This window comes from Urocampus carinirostris, chromosome 17, assembly GCF_059441175.1.
Source record: "Urocampus carinirostris isolate Australia breed hairy pipefish chromosome 17, RoL_Ucar_1.0, whole genome shotgun sequence".
NCBI classification, from domain to species: domain Eukaryota; kingdom Metazoa; phylum Chordata; class Actinopteri; order Syngnathiformes; family Syngnathidae; genus Urocampus; species Urocampus carinirostris.
Window position 1 is genome coordinate 4070207 of NC_142365.1, and position 16985 is coordinate 4087191.

The window sequence follows — 16985 nt, forward strand, 5'->3', positions numbered from 1 at the left end:
ACTTTTTTAAGGACGCCTCAAACGATGCACCCCCTTGAAGTCGTCATTACGTGTTTATCCTGGAGTGGCATGTCTGATCACTACGTTGTTATCAATGACAATAAAGACAATTCCAATTCCAGTGAGGTGTGTAGGGTTTTGAGAACAACACAGAACAGACAAAAAAGGGGGACCAGTTTCTTACCTGCCAATCATGGTGGAGTGCTGCTGGACAGCCGCCTCCAGCAGCCTCTCCAAAATGGTCCATTCCCCCATGGTGAAGCTTCACACCACGTACTCAGAGGTGACCTTTCTTCTTCTCCGACCGGTGGCCGTCCCCTTTCCTCTTAATCTTGACACCCAGCCTTGGATGATGTTTACGCTTGTGTTGTCCTACAAACGTTGGCGAGATGCTGATCTGATTCCTTCTATCGTCCTCTTTCTTCTCACCACGACCTCCCCCTCCTCCACCTCTTCCCTGCCGCACCGCTATGCTCTGAACTACAGCATATGCTACAGCTCACTGTTCGACGGGCATGACGGCGATCTCTTTCGTCGTCGCCCCCTCCATGTTCCTCCTGGTACCTTAGCCGGCCTCCCCGCTGCTCTCCGCTCGCCCTCGCATCGTTTCCAGATCTTCTGAGGCTAGATCCCCGGCCGCCTCACCTCAACGCACAGCGGCAACCGAAACGGTTTACTAGAATCCCCTGGTTCTAGCTCCGGATCTCAGTTTCTTACTTCTCTACTGCTGGTCCAGAGCGCATAGCTCCTGTCTGCTGAATGTCATTTTATGACTAGAGGAATGGTCTCTCCCGAAGCTCGGAGCGCTGCAAGGACCCATAAAAAGCTGCGCTGCCGCCCAGCCCCTTTCAGCAATAAATCAGTTGCCTCGTTCCAACCAGTCAGGATTCTTCTGCAGACCTCTCGTCCTGCCTTGTCCCCCTTTTGGCTAATTCGCTCGGTGCTCGGAGTCACGTCTGCTTCGGAGTGCCGTCCTGTCAAGCCTATTTCTGGGCTCTATCATCTCGACTCCTCCTTCTTCTCCTCCTCCAGCTAACCTCAGCTTTCCTCCTCCCTCTACATTTTTTTATGTGCGGATGTCACTAACCTCGGACTAGCCCTATCTCTGCATCACTCGTACCTACCCCATCCCCTTGCATCCACTCCTCCCTAGCTCTCTCTCTCTCTCTTGCGCTCCCCCCCTTTCCCAGGGAAATGTGCTTACTCCCATCTCCGCTTCACTTATGCTTGCAAGAATGCCTCCTTCTGGCCACAAACGAGGGATTGGACATCTCATGCTGCATTATGTCTCATCATCTCCACAATCCTTTGTTCCGGGGGTCTTTCCTGCTGTCTTACGACAAGGATTTCAGGAGGATTGTGTCCCCTCCACCTCCGCAGTCAGAGATGGCAACACATGACTTTACCCTGACCCAATCCAGGTGCCATCGCCATATTCCCTCGCCCGATCGGCCCTTATGTTCTTCGTTCCGTTCACCCCATCCTCCGCCCCCCCCTCTTTCATTACTCCCCATCCCTCTCAGGAGACGTGAGTGCAGTATTGCACTTTGCAGTGACATTGAAAGCTGCATTCATTAGATTTATTTTAAGGTGATGCGGAAGGTCTCCCTCCATTATCTGCACACACGTGTCGTCGAATTGCTCACATGTAGGAAACCCGTTCTGGAAGTACAGTATTTTTTGATCAAAATCATAGAAAGTAGGAGCCAATGACACTTTCTAGTAATTCCCTATCTACAGAGGATGCAGTAGTTTAGCACAGGTCAGTAATGCAGAGGTAGGTTGACCATCGTACGCTAATGAACCATCCAAACATGAATGTACGGGAAATATCTAACGCAGAGTGTAAAATGCATTTTGTCAGTTCAGCATCTTGGGGTCATTGACGCAAGGACATTGAGGAGAGCGGCATAGGGGGAGGTTTGAGTTTGGCAAGGTTGGCCTACACAATGAAGACCTGGCATCGGGCAGATGGCGGAAATAGCTACGTGGTGTGTGGGGAGTTGCTTGTGTGTCTTCAGTGACCTACAGCTCAGGAATGTTCATGTAATGTGTTCAATGTAAAGTCGATTAGAAACAGTGAATTTCAGTTTGGGGATGCCTCGCCCCTCATTTTGGAAACAGAAATCTAATAAAATATCAAATTACGATATGTATTCAGTGTTCCTTCTCATTTAACTCCACAGTTTTTGGAATTACTTTTTCAAAATCGCTGAATTTTCACCATATATTATGAATATTATTAATAGAATATTATGTAACTTATTCCTGTGCTGAGTGAGGCACACCCTTCTCTTGCCTCATGGCAGAGATCGAGAGTCAGACCAAGGATACTGTTATGCCAAACACCTCAGCCCCAAACAATAGTGATAGTATTAGAATAGAATAGAATATACCTTTATTATTATTGTTACAACATGGGTTGAATATATTGTTACAACAAAATTGGACGTGGCACTCCAGTTCCACGTTTTACAGTGAGGACAAAGAAAACAAAGAAAGGTACAAAGAAGATGTTTGTACTGTCCTTGTTGCATAGGCTTTTTTTTCCTCCGGAGGGGGGTGTATGAGGGGGTGAGGGATAGACAGAGATGGCCGGATCCAACTAGATGTTTGATCTTACTGTACACACGGTGCAGTGTTTTTTTCCCCTTATTGCTCAGTCCACGAATCGAATGAATGAACGCTAACAGCAAGGCAAGCCATCCATCCTTTTTTTCCGAATGTAAGATCACTTATCGATTGATACTCTTATTCAAAAAGAGCAGTATGTTAAGTATTAGTGTGCGGCACGTAATTCACTTGCATCATGGCAGAGGGCGATAGTGAGACCAAGCATTCTTATTAGGCACAATTCTCAGCCCCCAAACAATAGAATTAGTGACAATATTAGCAAGCTAACAAGTCAAACCATCCAGTAATTATTTTCTTTTTGCATCGTCCTTTCTTCAAAATTACTGATTGTCATGATTACTGATGTGACTCACCTGTGCCCACGGGTTCTGATTGGCTCCCTGACACTAATAGAACCCAGTCCTGTCTGTCCCCTATTGTCAGTCCGTCTGCGAACCTCAGTGAATACTAGGCAAGCCTTTTTCGACCCTGACTTCCACCTGTCCCGTTTTTGCTCCCGTCTGTCTCCGGCTACGATGTCTTTTGCTCCCGACACCGTTTTCTCTCTCATCCCGGCTTACAACCCTTTTTGTCCCCTGACTATGTCTACTCTCCCGTTCTGGCTTACGACTCGTTTCTGACCCCGACCACGTCTTGCTCTCCCAGTCCCGGCTACAGACCCGTTTTTCTGTCCCTGACACCGCCATTGTTCGCTACGGAAGATCCACTTCCGTGTTTGGATCACAATCCGAGTACGAGAGCAACTTGCTTCCCGCCTCCAGCGAACAAGGGATCGTGGGCGCAGCCCTTCCTCTTTCCTTCAATAAAACTCGTGAGAAACGTAACGCAATTGGGTCCTGTTTCCGTTCTGGTCCTGACACCTATCTACTAATGGTTTTATTCAATAAAACTTTTTTTTCTATGCCACAATTGGTGCAGGTTATCGCTACAAAACTGCCTCTCTCTTACATGCATACAGCTACTCCAGAAAGGTTGCGAAACCTCATTAAACTGAAAGTCACGTTTCATTTCACCCATGTAAATAAACTACCGTGCCGCTGCAATCAAATTATTCTCTCAGGTTTTGTAGGAAACAATTAAATTACCCTTCCGATAAAAATAAATGTGACTCTAATTATAATGATTGGTGGCTTCCGCATCCCCGTTCTGCGTGATATGATTCCGCGTAATGGATTCTTTTAGTTTGTATTTGATAAAACATCACAGTAAAGCAAAAAGGTCCATAAATGAAAATTACTCTCAGTCAGCATTAGTCAGTTCAGTTTCGCAACAGCACGAATTACTGCCTTGAAAACTACTACAAATCTCTCTCTTAACTATATTAAAAAACAGATACTGCAATCAACTTCATTGGAGTTTTTATCACTGAGTTGTCAGGTAAAAACAGAATTAATGTAATGTTTTGGCAAGGCGGACCCAAGCGCAGACACACAACCTGAATGACAACATTTTATCTGGTGGCAAAGAAAACCAGGAAAAGGCTGCGCACATAGGAGAGAGGAGAAAAACCTCAGCCTGGAAAAAAACTCGCTGCTCCAGAAGTCCAGAATAGCTCAACATCAGGTATACTCAAGCAGGAGATCAGGAACATCAAGGGGAATTAAAGGATCTGACAGCTTTTGCTATCAGCACAGTCTTTAAAAATTGGGTTCCTCGTTAGAGTCAGGTGCCGGTGATGAAGAATAGGTGTGGGGTCTTCGTGTCCGCCTGCCACTTGGCGCCCTCTTGGAGAAGGTGAGTATTTGTGACATACAATTACCTTGTTTGGCCCATTACTAGCTGAATATGAATTGATTTATATTGTCCTATTTCTATTCATATTTGAGGAGCCTCCATTTTCAAAACACTGTTGAGTGAAGAACCCCACACAGACAGGAAAAGTCAATTCAAGTCAAAAGTATTAATCACAAATGTCTCAAAGGTCTGCACAGGCCGCAATGACAACATCCTCTGATCTGACACCAACGTGCAGGCAAGGAAAAACTCAAAAATCAACTTAAGGAAAATTAAAAAAAACCTTGAGAAGTGGCCACACAAGTGGTAATCCCCCTTCCAGGATGATCAGTGAGATTTCAGATCTTAACTCCGGAGGCAGAGCAGTCCACAGCACCGGGGTTCGACTGGAGAATGCTCTCAGATTTCTTCTTGGCTCTGGAGTCACAACATTTGGGGAAATCAAATCAGAGAGATAAGAGGGGGCAAGTCCATGAAAACATTAGTATGTTAGTAAGAGAACCCTAAAGTCTTCTTGTCTTGTCAGGCCTTGACTAATGACCAATCAGGGTCCTACTTCATAAAGCAAGTGAGTCACAATTGGTTGTAAGCTTAAGTCTGAGCGTTTGTGATGTCATGGACAGCATTCTCAAAATGGCTGCTCCTGAAGTTAGGTAAGCACGATTAGATTTTGCCTTTTTACTTAAATTCAAATAATATTAATCAAAATGTCCTAGTGTAGGTCCATACATAAATCATAATGATTTTTGAAAAACACTGGATTGACATTGGCTTGATTTTGTTCCAAAACAGTTGCAGAAATATTTATTTGTATTCATTTTTTAACTATTTAAGTTTGCAATGTAGTTATTTCATAAAAATGAAACATGTTTAGTACTTTTTATTATTTTATATTCGTGCTATATTATAAACTAACTGGAGAGGAGGGTTCATTTATGCAATATTTATGAAATTTCCAAGCAAAATGTAGTCTTTCTGTGATTAAATTGTGTTTGTAAGATTTATTATCGCTGAAAAGGGGGAATTGCAATCATTAATAAGGGGAGTATTTTCGTTTTGGTTGGTTTATGTAATATATACAGGAAATGGAGTCGCCCTTTTCCCTTTTTCGACGAAGATTGTTTTTTAGGTTATTTTAGCAGCACTTGAATCACAAAAATACTGATAATATAATAATAAAATGTTAAAATTCTGATATTTAATAATAGTAATCATAGTAACAAAATACCGGTAGCTCTTTGCTTCAAAAAGGTTGGTGCCCCCTGTTGTACTGTATGTTTACCACCAGTAGGTGTCAGCACATTGAGATGCGACGTTTTAGTTGGACAGAAGAAGAAAGGGCCAAAGTGGCAACTAGACATTGGACATGTCACAAAAGTAATGGACCGTAATGCTAACTTACCTGCTGCTCGGCGGTGAGTTTTCCAAAAAGTATCTCGAAATCCGAAAGAGACATCTTCACAACAGAAAACACACTTAAGTGGCTTTTATCGCGAGGTAGGCGAGTCGGCGCGGCGTACTGGGTCTCTCCTTTCCGAAAACAAGTTAGCTTTAGCCTGCTAGCTGGGAAGCTCCGAAGAAGTCAACGTCAGAGCCCACTCGAGACAATTCCACAGACATGTCTACCGCCGGAGACTTTGGAAACCCACTCAGAAAATTCAAATTGGTCTTCCTGGGTGAACAGAGTGGTAAGTAATATATTTAAATGGGTAAATGCCACGTAACGGGATATTTGTTTTGAGTTTGGGTCCAATGGAATTCGATAAGGGATTTGGGTGTGTTGTGGCTATTCCGATTTAATCGGGCGACCATAATTCATGTTCATTTTTTAATTTATTCCTCTCATGAAACTAAATGCTATTCTATCCTAACAATAACCCGTTAACAAACCTAGTACGTTTATTTTTCACATTGATTAGTTGGTGGATTCGCAACCTGACTGATTAGTAAATCGATTGAAGACACCCCAATTGACTACTTAACGCCACACGGATGACTACTTTCCTAACATGTAATCTATTACTGTCCGGTCGAGTGCTGTTTAAAAAAAACTTGGTTAGTGGCATTCCTGACATTCTCAAGTCACAAGTCAAGTCAGATTTCTTTGTATAGCCCTTAATCACATATGTCTCAAAGGACTGCACAGGTTACATTTACGCCATCTCCTGATCTTAAACCAACACCCGGGCAAGGAAAAAAATCAAAAACCTCAGCATGAGGAAAACAAGAAATCTTGAGGAGGGGCTTCTCAAGTGGTAATCCCCCCTTCCAGGATGACCAGGGTGCAATTGATTTAGCTTTGGGTAACAGTACACATAACACAGGGAACATCACTCATTGTCGTATTGGTAAACACCTCAATTTCCAACATAAAGGAATGAATTACCTGACTATTCTGACTTTTAACTGTTGCTTGTCATTTTTACAACTACACTTTTATGAGCCATCTCCCAAGAATGATCTCAAACCTGGCTGAACTCCAAGCTTAGTAATAGATGAGTAATAATACTAAGTATCGGTGTCACTGCCGATACGAGCGTTTCATTGTAGATATAAGTGAGTATTGTCACATTCAGCTACCCATCAATGCCGAGGTCCGGATCGTCTGTGAAGAGTGGGATGACGTTTTAAATAAAAAAAATAACAGTGACCAGTTGATAAAAGTCCTGTATCTGAGTCCGATCGGGAGGCTTCTCCTGTGAGACCTATCAACTGTGAACTCCCGATAGCATTAAAAGCTGCTTTTAAGTGGTCGTACAACAGGCAAGAAAGTAAATGAATTATAAATTAACATTTTTAATCAAAAAGGACGTTTTCACACTCATCTAATACTGTTATAATCCTTAATATAATATTTTGAAAGGTGATTAGATAGTCAAGGGAAAAGGAAGAAGATAAGCTTTGTTGTTTTTTTCTATCAACCCTGTTTACTTGATTGGACTATAAAGTTGTTAATTTTGAATAAATGTAACCTTGTACTCCTTGTATCCTTGTTATCAATATTCCGGGAAGCTATCTCATGCTAATTTTTGTTACTGCCTGTTCGGAGTTTATAATAATGTCTTTAACTGTGGGAAAAGTAGGCAAGTCACCCATCATCTTATGTAGCGTTTTCTCAATACGTTTTCCCAAAACTTATGGTTGTATAGGAGCTTTTGAGAACTTACCTTGCTAAGAGTATGACCCGATAAGAGTCCCTCTTTGCTTTCAGTGGGGAAGACCTCGCTGATCACCAGGTTCATGTACGACAGCTTCGACAACACTTACCAAGTGAGGCGACCGCTCAGAATAAATTGTTGAAGGACGTCATTGTTAATATGTGTACTGAACATCGTGTGGCATGTTTCAGGCAACGATAGGAATCGATTTCCTTTCAAAAACCATGTATCTCGAGGACAGAACAGTAAGTTGATGTTTTTTTCTCACTTTAGCATATTTCAATTTTTGGTCAATAAAGAAAAAGACGGCATTTTGTTTTGACATTTGCTAGCATAAGATAAGATTAATTGGCAACCGAATCTTATTTTTTCCCTTAAATTTCTTCTTTTACACATCAAAATCAATTCATACCCCTTTTCTGATTTGTCTGCATTAAAGGTAATAGATAATGATAATAATAATAAAATATAAATGTTATAAGCTCTCCCCTTATTCATATAATTAGGGATGCCTGACGCCACTTTTCTTACACACTAGTGACTAGAATAATGCAAATGTATCATTTTTAGTCATTACTAATGACAGTAGTGTGTCGATTTATTTAGTAGAAATGCCACTTTGAAGATTGACCTGATTGATCTCACTTATGCAGTTTTTGCTTTTTTTAAATAATTGATACACAGACATAGCTGGTGCTAATACTTACCTATTTCCAAATATGGCTTTTTAGATAGTGTACTGTCACTATTATTTTTCTATTTGCTGTTCTTTCTGTGATGCCTATCCGGCTTTCCAGATCAGATTGCAGTTGTGGGATACGGCGGGCCAGGAGCGATTCCGTAGCCTCATCCCAAGTTACATCAGGGACTCGGCCGCGGCAGTGGTCGTGTATGACATAACAAGTATGTGACTTTTGTCAGTCTATTCTTGTATCCCAGATGTAAACGCTGTCCAAATCAAATACTTACATCATGTTTGACGCATTATTTACCGCTGGTCTAATTCTCGCTCAGACGTGAACTCCTTCCAGCAAACCACAAAATGGATCGATGACGTGAGAACGGAGCGAGGAAGCGATGTCATCATCATGCTGGTGGGAAACAAGACAGACCTTGCAGACAAAAGGTAATCTTGTCCTCCTTCCTTCCAGTTTTACTGATGAGGGAATTGATCACCTCTGCTGGAAGTTTAGCACTGAGTGCTTGTAACTTTTTTGAGTCAGCAAATTGTAAGTTATTTCTTGCAAAATGTGAGGGACTTTGAGCAATGTCAAGTCACATTTATTTGTATTGCACTTAATCACAAAAATGTCTCAAAGGGCTGCAAAGGAGCACAATTACACTATCGCCTGATCTTAAACCAACATGTGGGCAACGTCCAAATAGGTTAAATGTAAGCTGTCTGCTTTTAATTAATGTACCACTTAGATCACGGGGCCTCAAAAACGTTCCTTAGGTACAGTTGTGGGACGATATCATAAGGCCCGCACCTTCATATGCAGGTTTAATGTAAGAGTTTCATTTAGATACTCCTTCCAGGAAGGATATTGTCATCACTGTCGAACTGAAGCTCAATGGACAGTGGAAGCGCCCCGCAAATAATTCATAGTGGGATTCTGCCTTTGAGACAAGTGTTAAACCTTTTTTATCTGCATGACCATAGTTATAAAATACAATTTGGCAGTATTCTCTTCATCATACACCACAGGGGTTGAATGTTACCATTAATCATTTTGCAAGGAAAAAATGTTCAAAACAGTTCATGTTGTACAGCACATTAAGACTTTTTGTGATTAAGGAACATAAAAACAAACTTAGGTCAAATAAATAAATACTCCAAAACCCCTGACTTAGATGATATAATTTGCTTCCCTTTTATTAAAATGTTTTTTAAAATTATTTTCAAAATAAAATATTTTTGGGTTAAGTAATTCTCATTCCCTTGAATTTCATTGTCTCAAAATAGGGAAAAAACCAATTGTTTTTGCCGGGGCGGCAGTAGCTCAGGAGGTAGAGCGCTCGTCTTGGGATCAAGGGATCCCAGTTCGAATCCCGGCTCGTCTGTGTTACATGTCGAAGTGTCCTTGGGTAAGACACTGAACCCCTAATACCCCCAATAAGCAGGTTAGCGCCTTACATGGCTGCAAGGCCGCTATTGGGAAATGTGGAGCACATTGTAAAGCGCTATGGGAAGTCATTGACTTGAAAAGCGCTATAGAAATGCAAATCATTTCATTTAATCGGAAAGAAAATTTGCTGATTTTAGTACCAAAGTATATGCGTCACAGATGAGAGTGTTCACACTGTTCCAAGGTTGTTTTTTTTTTAAATCAAATTTCCTTAAAGGGACAGTGTGTATCTTTTGTGTCTCTTAGTGGTGGGAATAATTCTTGATTTTTAATAAATAATTAATTAAAATACACGAATTTAAATTATTTAAATGGCCTCTTTTAAAAAATACTCTTAAGTTGAAAAATGAAGATTAATTTTACATAACTTGAGCCTCACCTATAGAAAGATAACATGATTATCTGCCATCCTCCTGTTACGGGTACCCAAAAACCTAAAAGATTCTGGGCAAAAATAGATAAATAAATTAAATAGCATTTTGTGAGTCTATGTAGTTTTTCATCTTTTTTTGCTTTTCAGAACTCATTTTCGGTTGCACTACACTGTACAGCGACATCTAATGGTCACATAATATACACTGCCCCTTTAATATTGGTCTCCCCATATACATTTTTTTTAATAAATTGATATATTTTTATGTGCAAATTAGTTTACATTTGAGGCTGAACCAATACCTGAATTATAATGACATCGTTGACTCATCTGCTCACTTTGATGTTCATTTATTTTTGTATTTGTTTTTTCCTGACTTATTTTACTCGCTGCCAATGACCGCTGTACACGTCAAAATTACATTTTCCTTGTACCGTCGGCAACATTATTGCCATGTGATTTCCATCTTTTAACCACTTTATCTACCGCAGGCAAGTATCGATTGAAGAGGGAGAGCGGAAAGCCAAAGAACTAAATGTAATGTTTATTGAGACTAGCGCGAAAGCCGGCTACAACGTGAAACAGGTAAGATCGAGCGCTGTTGAAGAGTGTTCACACTGGATTTTTTTCTTCCCCCTTGTCTGTCCGTGGGGTGTGTTTGTGTGCGTACGCTGTGACTCCTCGCAGACAGATTACTACAGAGGAGGGAGAGCAGAGGGCAAAAGAAATGAATGTTCTGTTTATTGAAACGAGCGCAAAGACGGGCTACAATGTCAAACAGGTAGAGCGTGCCATGCGCTGGATCCAAAGCGTGTACCTGCGCCATTGTGCTGTATGCTTTCACACACGCATGCGTACTTTGAACCGGAAAAAAACACATTTTTGACCCTTGGTCCTATGTGGACAAAATAGGGTGTGGCTGTTTTATATACTAAAAAGTGAATTACGGTTTTTATTATCCATGCTTGTATGGAGGACTAATCATGCCATTTATTCAGGTAAATGTATACGGAAATAAATACCTATGTAAATATATGCCATATGAATAAATGAACACATAAATACGTCACGTAATACCTAAATGTATGACATGAATACAACTTTTTCATGTACGTAGCATTTTGTCATTTATTTTTGTCTATTTTGTCTTAATAGTCATGTATTTTGTTGTGCATTTAGTCACAACAGTAGGTTTTTCAAATGAGGGAGCTTTTCACCTATTGGTATCCATCCATCCATCATCTGCACCGCTTATCCTCAGTGGGGTCGCGGGGGTGCTGGAGCCCATCCCAGCTATCTTCGGGCAGTGGGCAGGGGACACCCTGAATTGGTTGCCAGCCAATCGCTGGGCACACAGGGACGGACAACTCACTCGCTCATTCACACTTGGGGACAATTTGAACCGGAAAATTAACGTGACATGCATGTTTTTGGAATGTGGGAGGAAACCGGAGTGCCTGGAGGAAACCCACACAAGCACGGGGAGAACATGCAAACTCTGCACAGGAAACTGCCACACACACGCTAACCACTGCGCTGCCATGCTACCCTGTACATAGCATTTTGTCATTTAATAGTCGTGTATTTGGCTGAGCATTTTGTCACAACAGTATGTTATTCAAATGTGGGAGCTTTTCACCTATTGGTATATAAATATTAAATTGCATGTCATACAATTACGTATTATGTGATTTTTTTTTTTTATGTTTATGTCAGGGGTGTCAAACTCATTTTAGCTCGGGCCACAGGGCGTAAACATTCCATCGGCATGAATTATCAAAACATTCTCACGGGAGGCTGGCTAGTAAATTAATGGAATAAAAAGTGTGACTTTTCGAAGGCTCACAATTAAATAATAATTCAGGAATGTAAGATTTAATTCTAAAACGATTTTTAAGGTGTTTTTTTTTCCCTCAAAATTTTGGTATCCTTCACTAAGATTTATTCTCTCGTGGTGTTTATCAACTGTGAATTTCAAAAAAATAAAAAGCAAAACAACTGAATCAATTTCCACAGTTTATTTAACTCAGGGAAACTCATGTGGACTGGACAAAAAGCATACAACACTAATTTAAAAGATATATAATAGTGATTTAAAATGATTTGTTTTATATTTGTCCATGAAAATATTCACCTGAATAAGGGAACTTTAATACGTTAGAAAAGAGCCAAAGCTTCTTTAAACTTCTGCAAAAACACCCAAACCAGGTCCTATTTTTTATTTTTCTTACAGCTTACCTGTGACTTTTATTTTAAGTAAATTAACCTCAGGACGCAGTGTTTTCCATATAAGTTTGTGAGACCCTGGTCTAGGGGGGTCCTGGGGCATGCTCCCGCAGAAGAAAAATGTGTACATTTTAAATGTAAATGCATGAATCTAGTGTATTTTTAGAGCAAAAATCCAAACAGTATGCCTTTTTGTATGTCATCTATACCACTGGTGGTTCAGTTGTTAGAAATCAGTGTTATCACAACTTTGACGTGGGTTTGAATCCAGCTGCATTCAACAGCAAAGTTTGAGCTGGGGAGAAGTGTGACGAGATGTTTTACTGATTTCTACAAAAAAAAAAAAAGGGGTGCGTGTTATACACAAGTGAGCGTTAAACACGGTAAATGAGGTATATCTAAAAATAGAATTGTATTTTTTGATAATACAAGTTTATGAGAATCTGGTGGGACCAATTAAGTTTTGGTGGCCCTCCAGAATCTTGGGTTTCCTCAATGTTATTTTGTTAATTAATGGTAGTCAGCAAATAACAGCTACAGTGAGTGCTTTGTGAGTGGCGCCTGGCTTTTGCAACATCCAGTGTACATTTTTAAAACTGGAAGTCATTGTGACTCATTTTTCTCTTGTGTGGGTCACATTTGCCCCGCGGGCCATGAAATTGACTCATTAGATTCATGTGTTCTTATTTATATGGCATATATTTGTAGGAATTCAATTATTTATACAACGATTTCTACATATGGCAGGATCGGTCTTCCATATGTTTGTGTGCAACATTTGAAAGGTTGTTGTGATTGCATGGGGTGAAATTAATAGTTGATGAATATCAAGATGTGTCAAAGTTGACAATTTGATTATTAGGGGAGTGCCTCAACTGTGAAATTGAGTCAATGACTCTTTGGTATCAAATTGAGACGATACATATTATAGCGCTTCGTTTCTGAGACGAGCAAGCCCCTAATAGTCGTTAGCAGCACGCTACGGTGGGTGGGAACTGACTGTATTTGTTGCATGTTGAAAATAAATCTTACTTTATAACTTATTCATCCATGTGAGTTTCTCTTAGCTCCCTCAGTGGAAAGCCACATTTTGTCCCGTGAATTTGGTTTGTGTTTTCCTCTGCGAGCGCTTAGAGTGGAGCTCATGCTTGATCATGTCAATACATTGTGTTTGGAAAAATGGATTTATTTCTGTGAAATGAAACGAAACAAAAAAAAGCTTCCCGTTTTTTACCCGTCTTGCAGCTCTTCCGTCGCGTGGCAGCCGCTCTGCCGGGTATGGACAACACTCAGGACAAAAATCGAGAAGACAGTATCCTTTGCCGGTTGTCTTTTCATAAACTGCCAATTTATGAGGTTGTTTTTTCTGTATATTTGCTCACGTTCCTGTTGATTTTGCAGTGCCACAATACAGTATACACAGTACAGTGTGTGTATATGTATATGTATATATGTATATATATGCAATACAGTAAACAATACAGTATCTTTACATTCATACGTTTTGCCATATATTCATTTTTTATCTTATGTTATAGGTAAGCATATTTTTTACTACTTCCCAAATGAAAAAAGGAAAAAATGATACTGAAAAAGTTATTTTTGTAGGTGACAAATACATGTTAATTGTGTTTTGCTTATTTGAATTTAAAATAATTGTAATTGTCTTAGGGAAATGCGTTAAGAAATCGTCATTGAATAGAGCCGTCCCACGACCAGTTGCCACTTTTCTGGATGTCTTTTTTCGACAAAAGCAGCAATTTTCTACCACTTAGCCTCTCCAATTTACTTTGTGGATGCCAGCTCCCCTGGTTCATACTCCTCTTAGCTGATTTTTTTTGCTATAGGAATTAAATTTCTTACGAAGTTATTGCAGCGAAGCGCTGTGTTGATTCTTCCATGTGATCGACACGCGCTGCTTCCTAATTATACTCCCTGACTTATTTACTCACGGAAACGCCGTGCTTGTGGTTCTCTACCATTTCTTGCTTCATTTCAATTGTCATCATTCACAAAAAGTAAAAAAAATAGAAGAAATGCTTTAAAATGTGCTTAAAAAGATGTCAGGGTTTGTATGACTGCTCGAAATCCTTAAAAATGTTTGAATTTAAATCTTGTGTTTTCAAGGTCAGGATAATGCCTACATTTTAGGTGAAGTGCTTGAAAATGTTTGCACTCGACAGGACAGAAGGGCAGAATTCATGTCAGTTTATAGCAGCCCATTGATACAAGATATCATTGATGGGAACAGCTCGAAATAGTACAAAGCATGCACTTCCAGCAAGATTGCAACTTTATTTTAGTCATCAAAGTCAACCCCAAAAAAATTATTTTGATTGTCGCCAGATTTCTTTCTTGGTAGGTACTGGAAAAATTGGCCTTGAAAGTCCTTGGATTTGGCCATGAAAAAAAGTGTTCAAACTTTGAGATGTGATCAAAATGGACTTGCTACGGAATACAAGTACTCTACAGATAGTAAGGTTTTAACATTTCCTAAACTGCAATCTGACTCCGACACTTCACGTGTCTTGTCCAAACCCTTACAGTTGGAGCATGTCCCGAAGCCGGAGAAATTATTGAGCAGAGTATAGTCCACATATTAATTTATTTAGCCGAATCACATATTGAACAAATCAGGTCCCTGTCTGTGCCAATTACAATCGTGTGCAGGAGACAGAGCGACGATACTCCGGGAGCTCCTCTGTTATAATTCATGCCGATGGATTGTTTACGCCCCATGACTACGCCTCTGGCTGATTGGTCCGCGCCGTGTTGATGCAATTATCCCAATCGTCCTTCGAAGCATCGGGAGAAGGGTGATAGGTCATCGCCCTTGCCCCCAGGCGAGGTGATAAGTCATTATTATCTCCACAAACAGAAACTAAAGGCACATTCCAAAGCACAGGCGTTTTTACGACAGCCTTCTCTCAGAGTTTGCCCTCAAACACTGAAGTCAGATTTTAGAACAAGTATATTTGACTTTATGTACGACAAAACGGTGTATAAAATAGTATATAACTTCAAGGTATAACCAAGGGCGGGAAGTAGATGTCTGAGGGCGGGTTGCATGTGCTCAAACTGGTCTGGATCACTGATGGGGAGCCTCTGGGACTGCTTGTGAATTTTCTTTTATGTCGCTAGGTAGATTTTAGTTGCAAAAACAAAATCATATTCCAGAAGTGCTCGCATAAATCTGTATGCTCAAAAAGCAGTTCAGTTCCCTAACTCTTGCACCCCCTAGTGATCGACATCAAGCTGGAGAAGCCACCAGAGCCGCCAGCCAGCGAAGGCGGTTGCGCCTGCTAACTTCTCCCCAGACTGGTCTGCGTGCGCCCCCTTTTACCACATCCACCTCACTTCACCCCAACCCGAAGGGAGGAGAAATATCCGCTCTCGCCGGGCAGCTGTTAAAAGTCTCGGATCGATTGTTTTTGCACCGCCGCGCACAAAATTGGAAACCTAGTTCACAGCTTGATCCTGGAGGCTTTCTCCCGGTACAGGATCTGCTGGAAGAAGACACGGTGTACAAATTCCTTTTTCCAATCAAACTGATACAAAAACGTATCAAGGCACCCGATGCAAATTTGCATGTTTGATAAATAAAGAGCATCGCTTTAAGGGTAGCAAGTGCACACGCTAACATCCCATTTTTGATGTGGAAATGCTCTAAAGGCCAAAACGCATGATCACGGCCAGTTCTCGACATGTCAGAGCAACCTGACCGGCGAGGTCAGCGCTGAAATGTCCCAGCATGTCATGAAAGCATCATCCACGTGGACAAAAACATGACTTCAATCGCCTGACCTCCCCGCCCTTCTCACTGTCCTTACTTATTTTGTTTGAAATGGTTTCTTCCGTTTTCTACCCACTTTTTCGAGTATCATAGAGAAATTTAATAGTGTAAAAGGTTTACTGAGATATGCAGTTATTTAAAAAAACAAATGGGAATGCAGTGTGCATTTTAATATAAACGGAGGGATTCCTTTTGAAATTGATTGGTTCAACACATTTATGCTTGATTTTCCTATTATGAGGTAATTTTTTGGTTTTTATATTTATTTCTACTGGATTTGTTTTCTCGAATGATTTTTCGTTTCTTCTTTAGTGAGCCCTCAATCGCTAGTCAAATATCCTTTGATGTAGATCACCAAATTGTGATCATGTGACATCTACGTCGGAGTTTCACTTTGCACTCGTAGCTTGTGTCAACATCTCGAGGGCGTCCGAGACGTTTCGCTCTCAAATTGATTTCAAATAAAAACAAACTTGTTACTGCTGCTGCAATCGATAGCGCTCCTTTTTTACATTTTGAGGATAGCATTCTTAGAAACGTGCGTGTACATAATCCGATTGGAAACGTAATATTGCCCGTGTTCCCATTATGTAAATCCATTTAAGGTCTTAGTCCAGGCATGTCCAAAGTCTGGCCCAGGGACCACTTACAGACCACCTTGCCCTTGGCTTTTTTTCTAGAATTTTAGGCCACCCCATTTCCAACATGGAGATTGTAAATAAAAAGGAAAGTTGACTGCGAGGGCCGCTGCTTCCAGGACGTGCAAAATTGCAGTGTTTTTTCACCGAAATCCGAAACAACTGCCTACCTTGCCAAGAGACAAAGAATAAAATATCAAGAGGGACCAACCATGCTGATTATGAAAACCAAAGCTGTGAAAACGTGGAGCAACTGGAAGCTGTTTTAACGGCGCAGCGACACCTTTTCCCTCAATCCTG

The 16985-nt window shown here is 40.7% G+C and overlaps 2 protein-coding genes across 4 annotated transcripts in view; one reads left to right on the plus strand and one right to left on the minus strand.

The window, feature by feature from the left end:
• LOC148348976 (gap junction delta-2 protein-like) overlaps positions 1–1127 on the minus strand; it is a 30875-nt gene extending 29748 nt beyond the window's left edge. The window contains exon 1 of one of the 2 annotated variants that reach the window (XM_088321154.1): positions 185–1127. In XM_088321154.1, the coding sequence (XP_088177280.1) occupies positions 185–255 (71 nt within the window). In that variant the 5' untranslated portion in view covers positions 256–1127. The remainder of the gene's footprint in view (positions 1–184) is intronic. The other variant, XM_088321155.1, reaches the window with a different exon arrangement.
• Positions 1128–5647: 4520 nt separating this feature from the next.
• Positions 5648–16538, plus strand: LOC148348978 (ras-related protein Rab-6A). Of its 2 annotated transcripts, none has more exons than XM_088321157.1 (8): positions 5648–6056; positions 7580–7638; positions 7718–7771; positions 8324–8429; positions 8541–8652; positions 10716–10809; positions 13500–13566; positions 15496–16538. In XM_088321157.1, exons 1-8 carry the CDS (start codon positions 5987–5989, stop codon positions 15558–15560), a joined length of 627 nt encoding a protein of 208 aa, XP_088177283.1. In that variant the 5' UTR covers positions 5648–5986; the 3' UTR covers positions 15561–16538. The 2 variants fall into 2 exon arrangements, with proteins under 2 accessions (XP_088177283.1, XP_088177282.1); XM_088321156.1 differs by lacking the exon at positions 10716–10809 and adding an exon at positions 10520–10613 and having other exon boundaries at positions 5663–6056.
• The last annotated feature ends 447 nt before the right edge of the window (positions 16539–16985 follow it).

Bases quoted from the DNA above. Each gene is read 5' to 3' on its own strand.
- LOC148348978 (XM_088321157.1), top strand. From the start codon at position 5,987: ATGTCTACCGCCGGAGACTTTGGAAACCCACTCAGAAAATTCAAATTG. The intron at 8,653-10,715 runs GTAATCTTGTCC...GACTCCTCGCAG, and splicing joins ACAGACCTTGCAGACAAAAG to ACAGATTACTACAGAGGAGG. The intron at 13,567-15,495 runs GTATCCTTTGCC...TGCACCCCCTAG, and splicing joins GGACAAAAATCGAGAAGACA to TGATCGACATCAAGCTGGAG.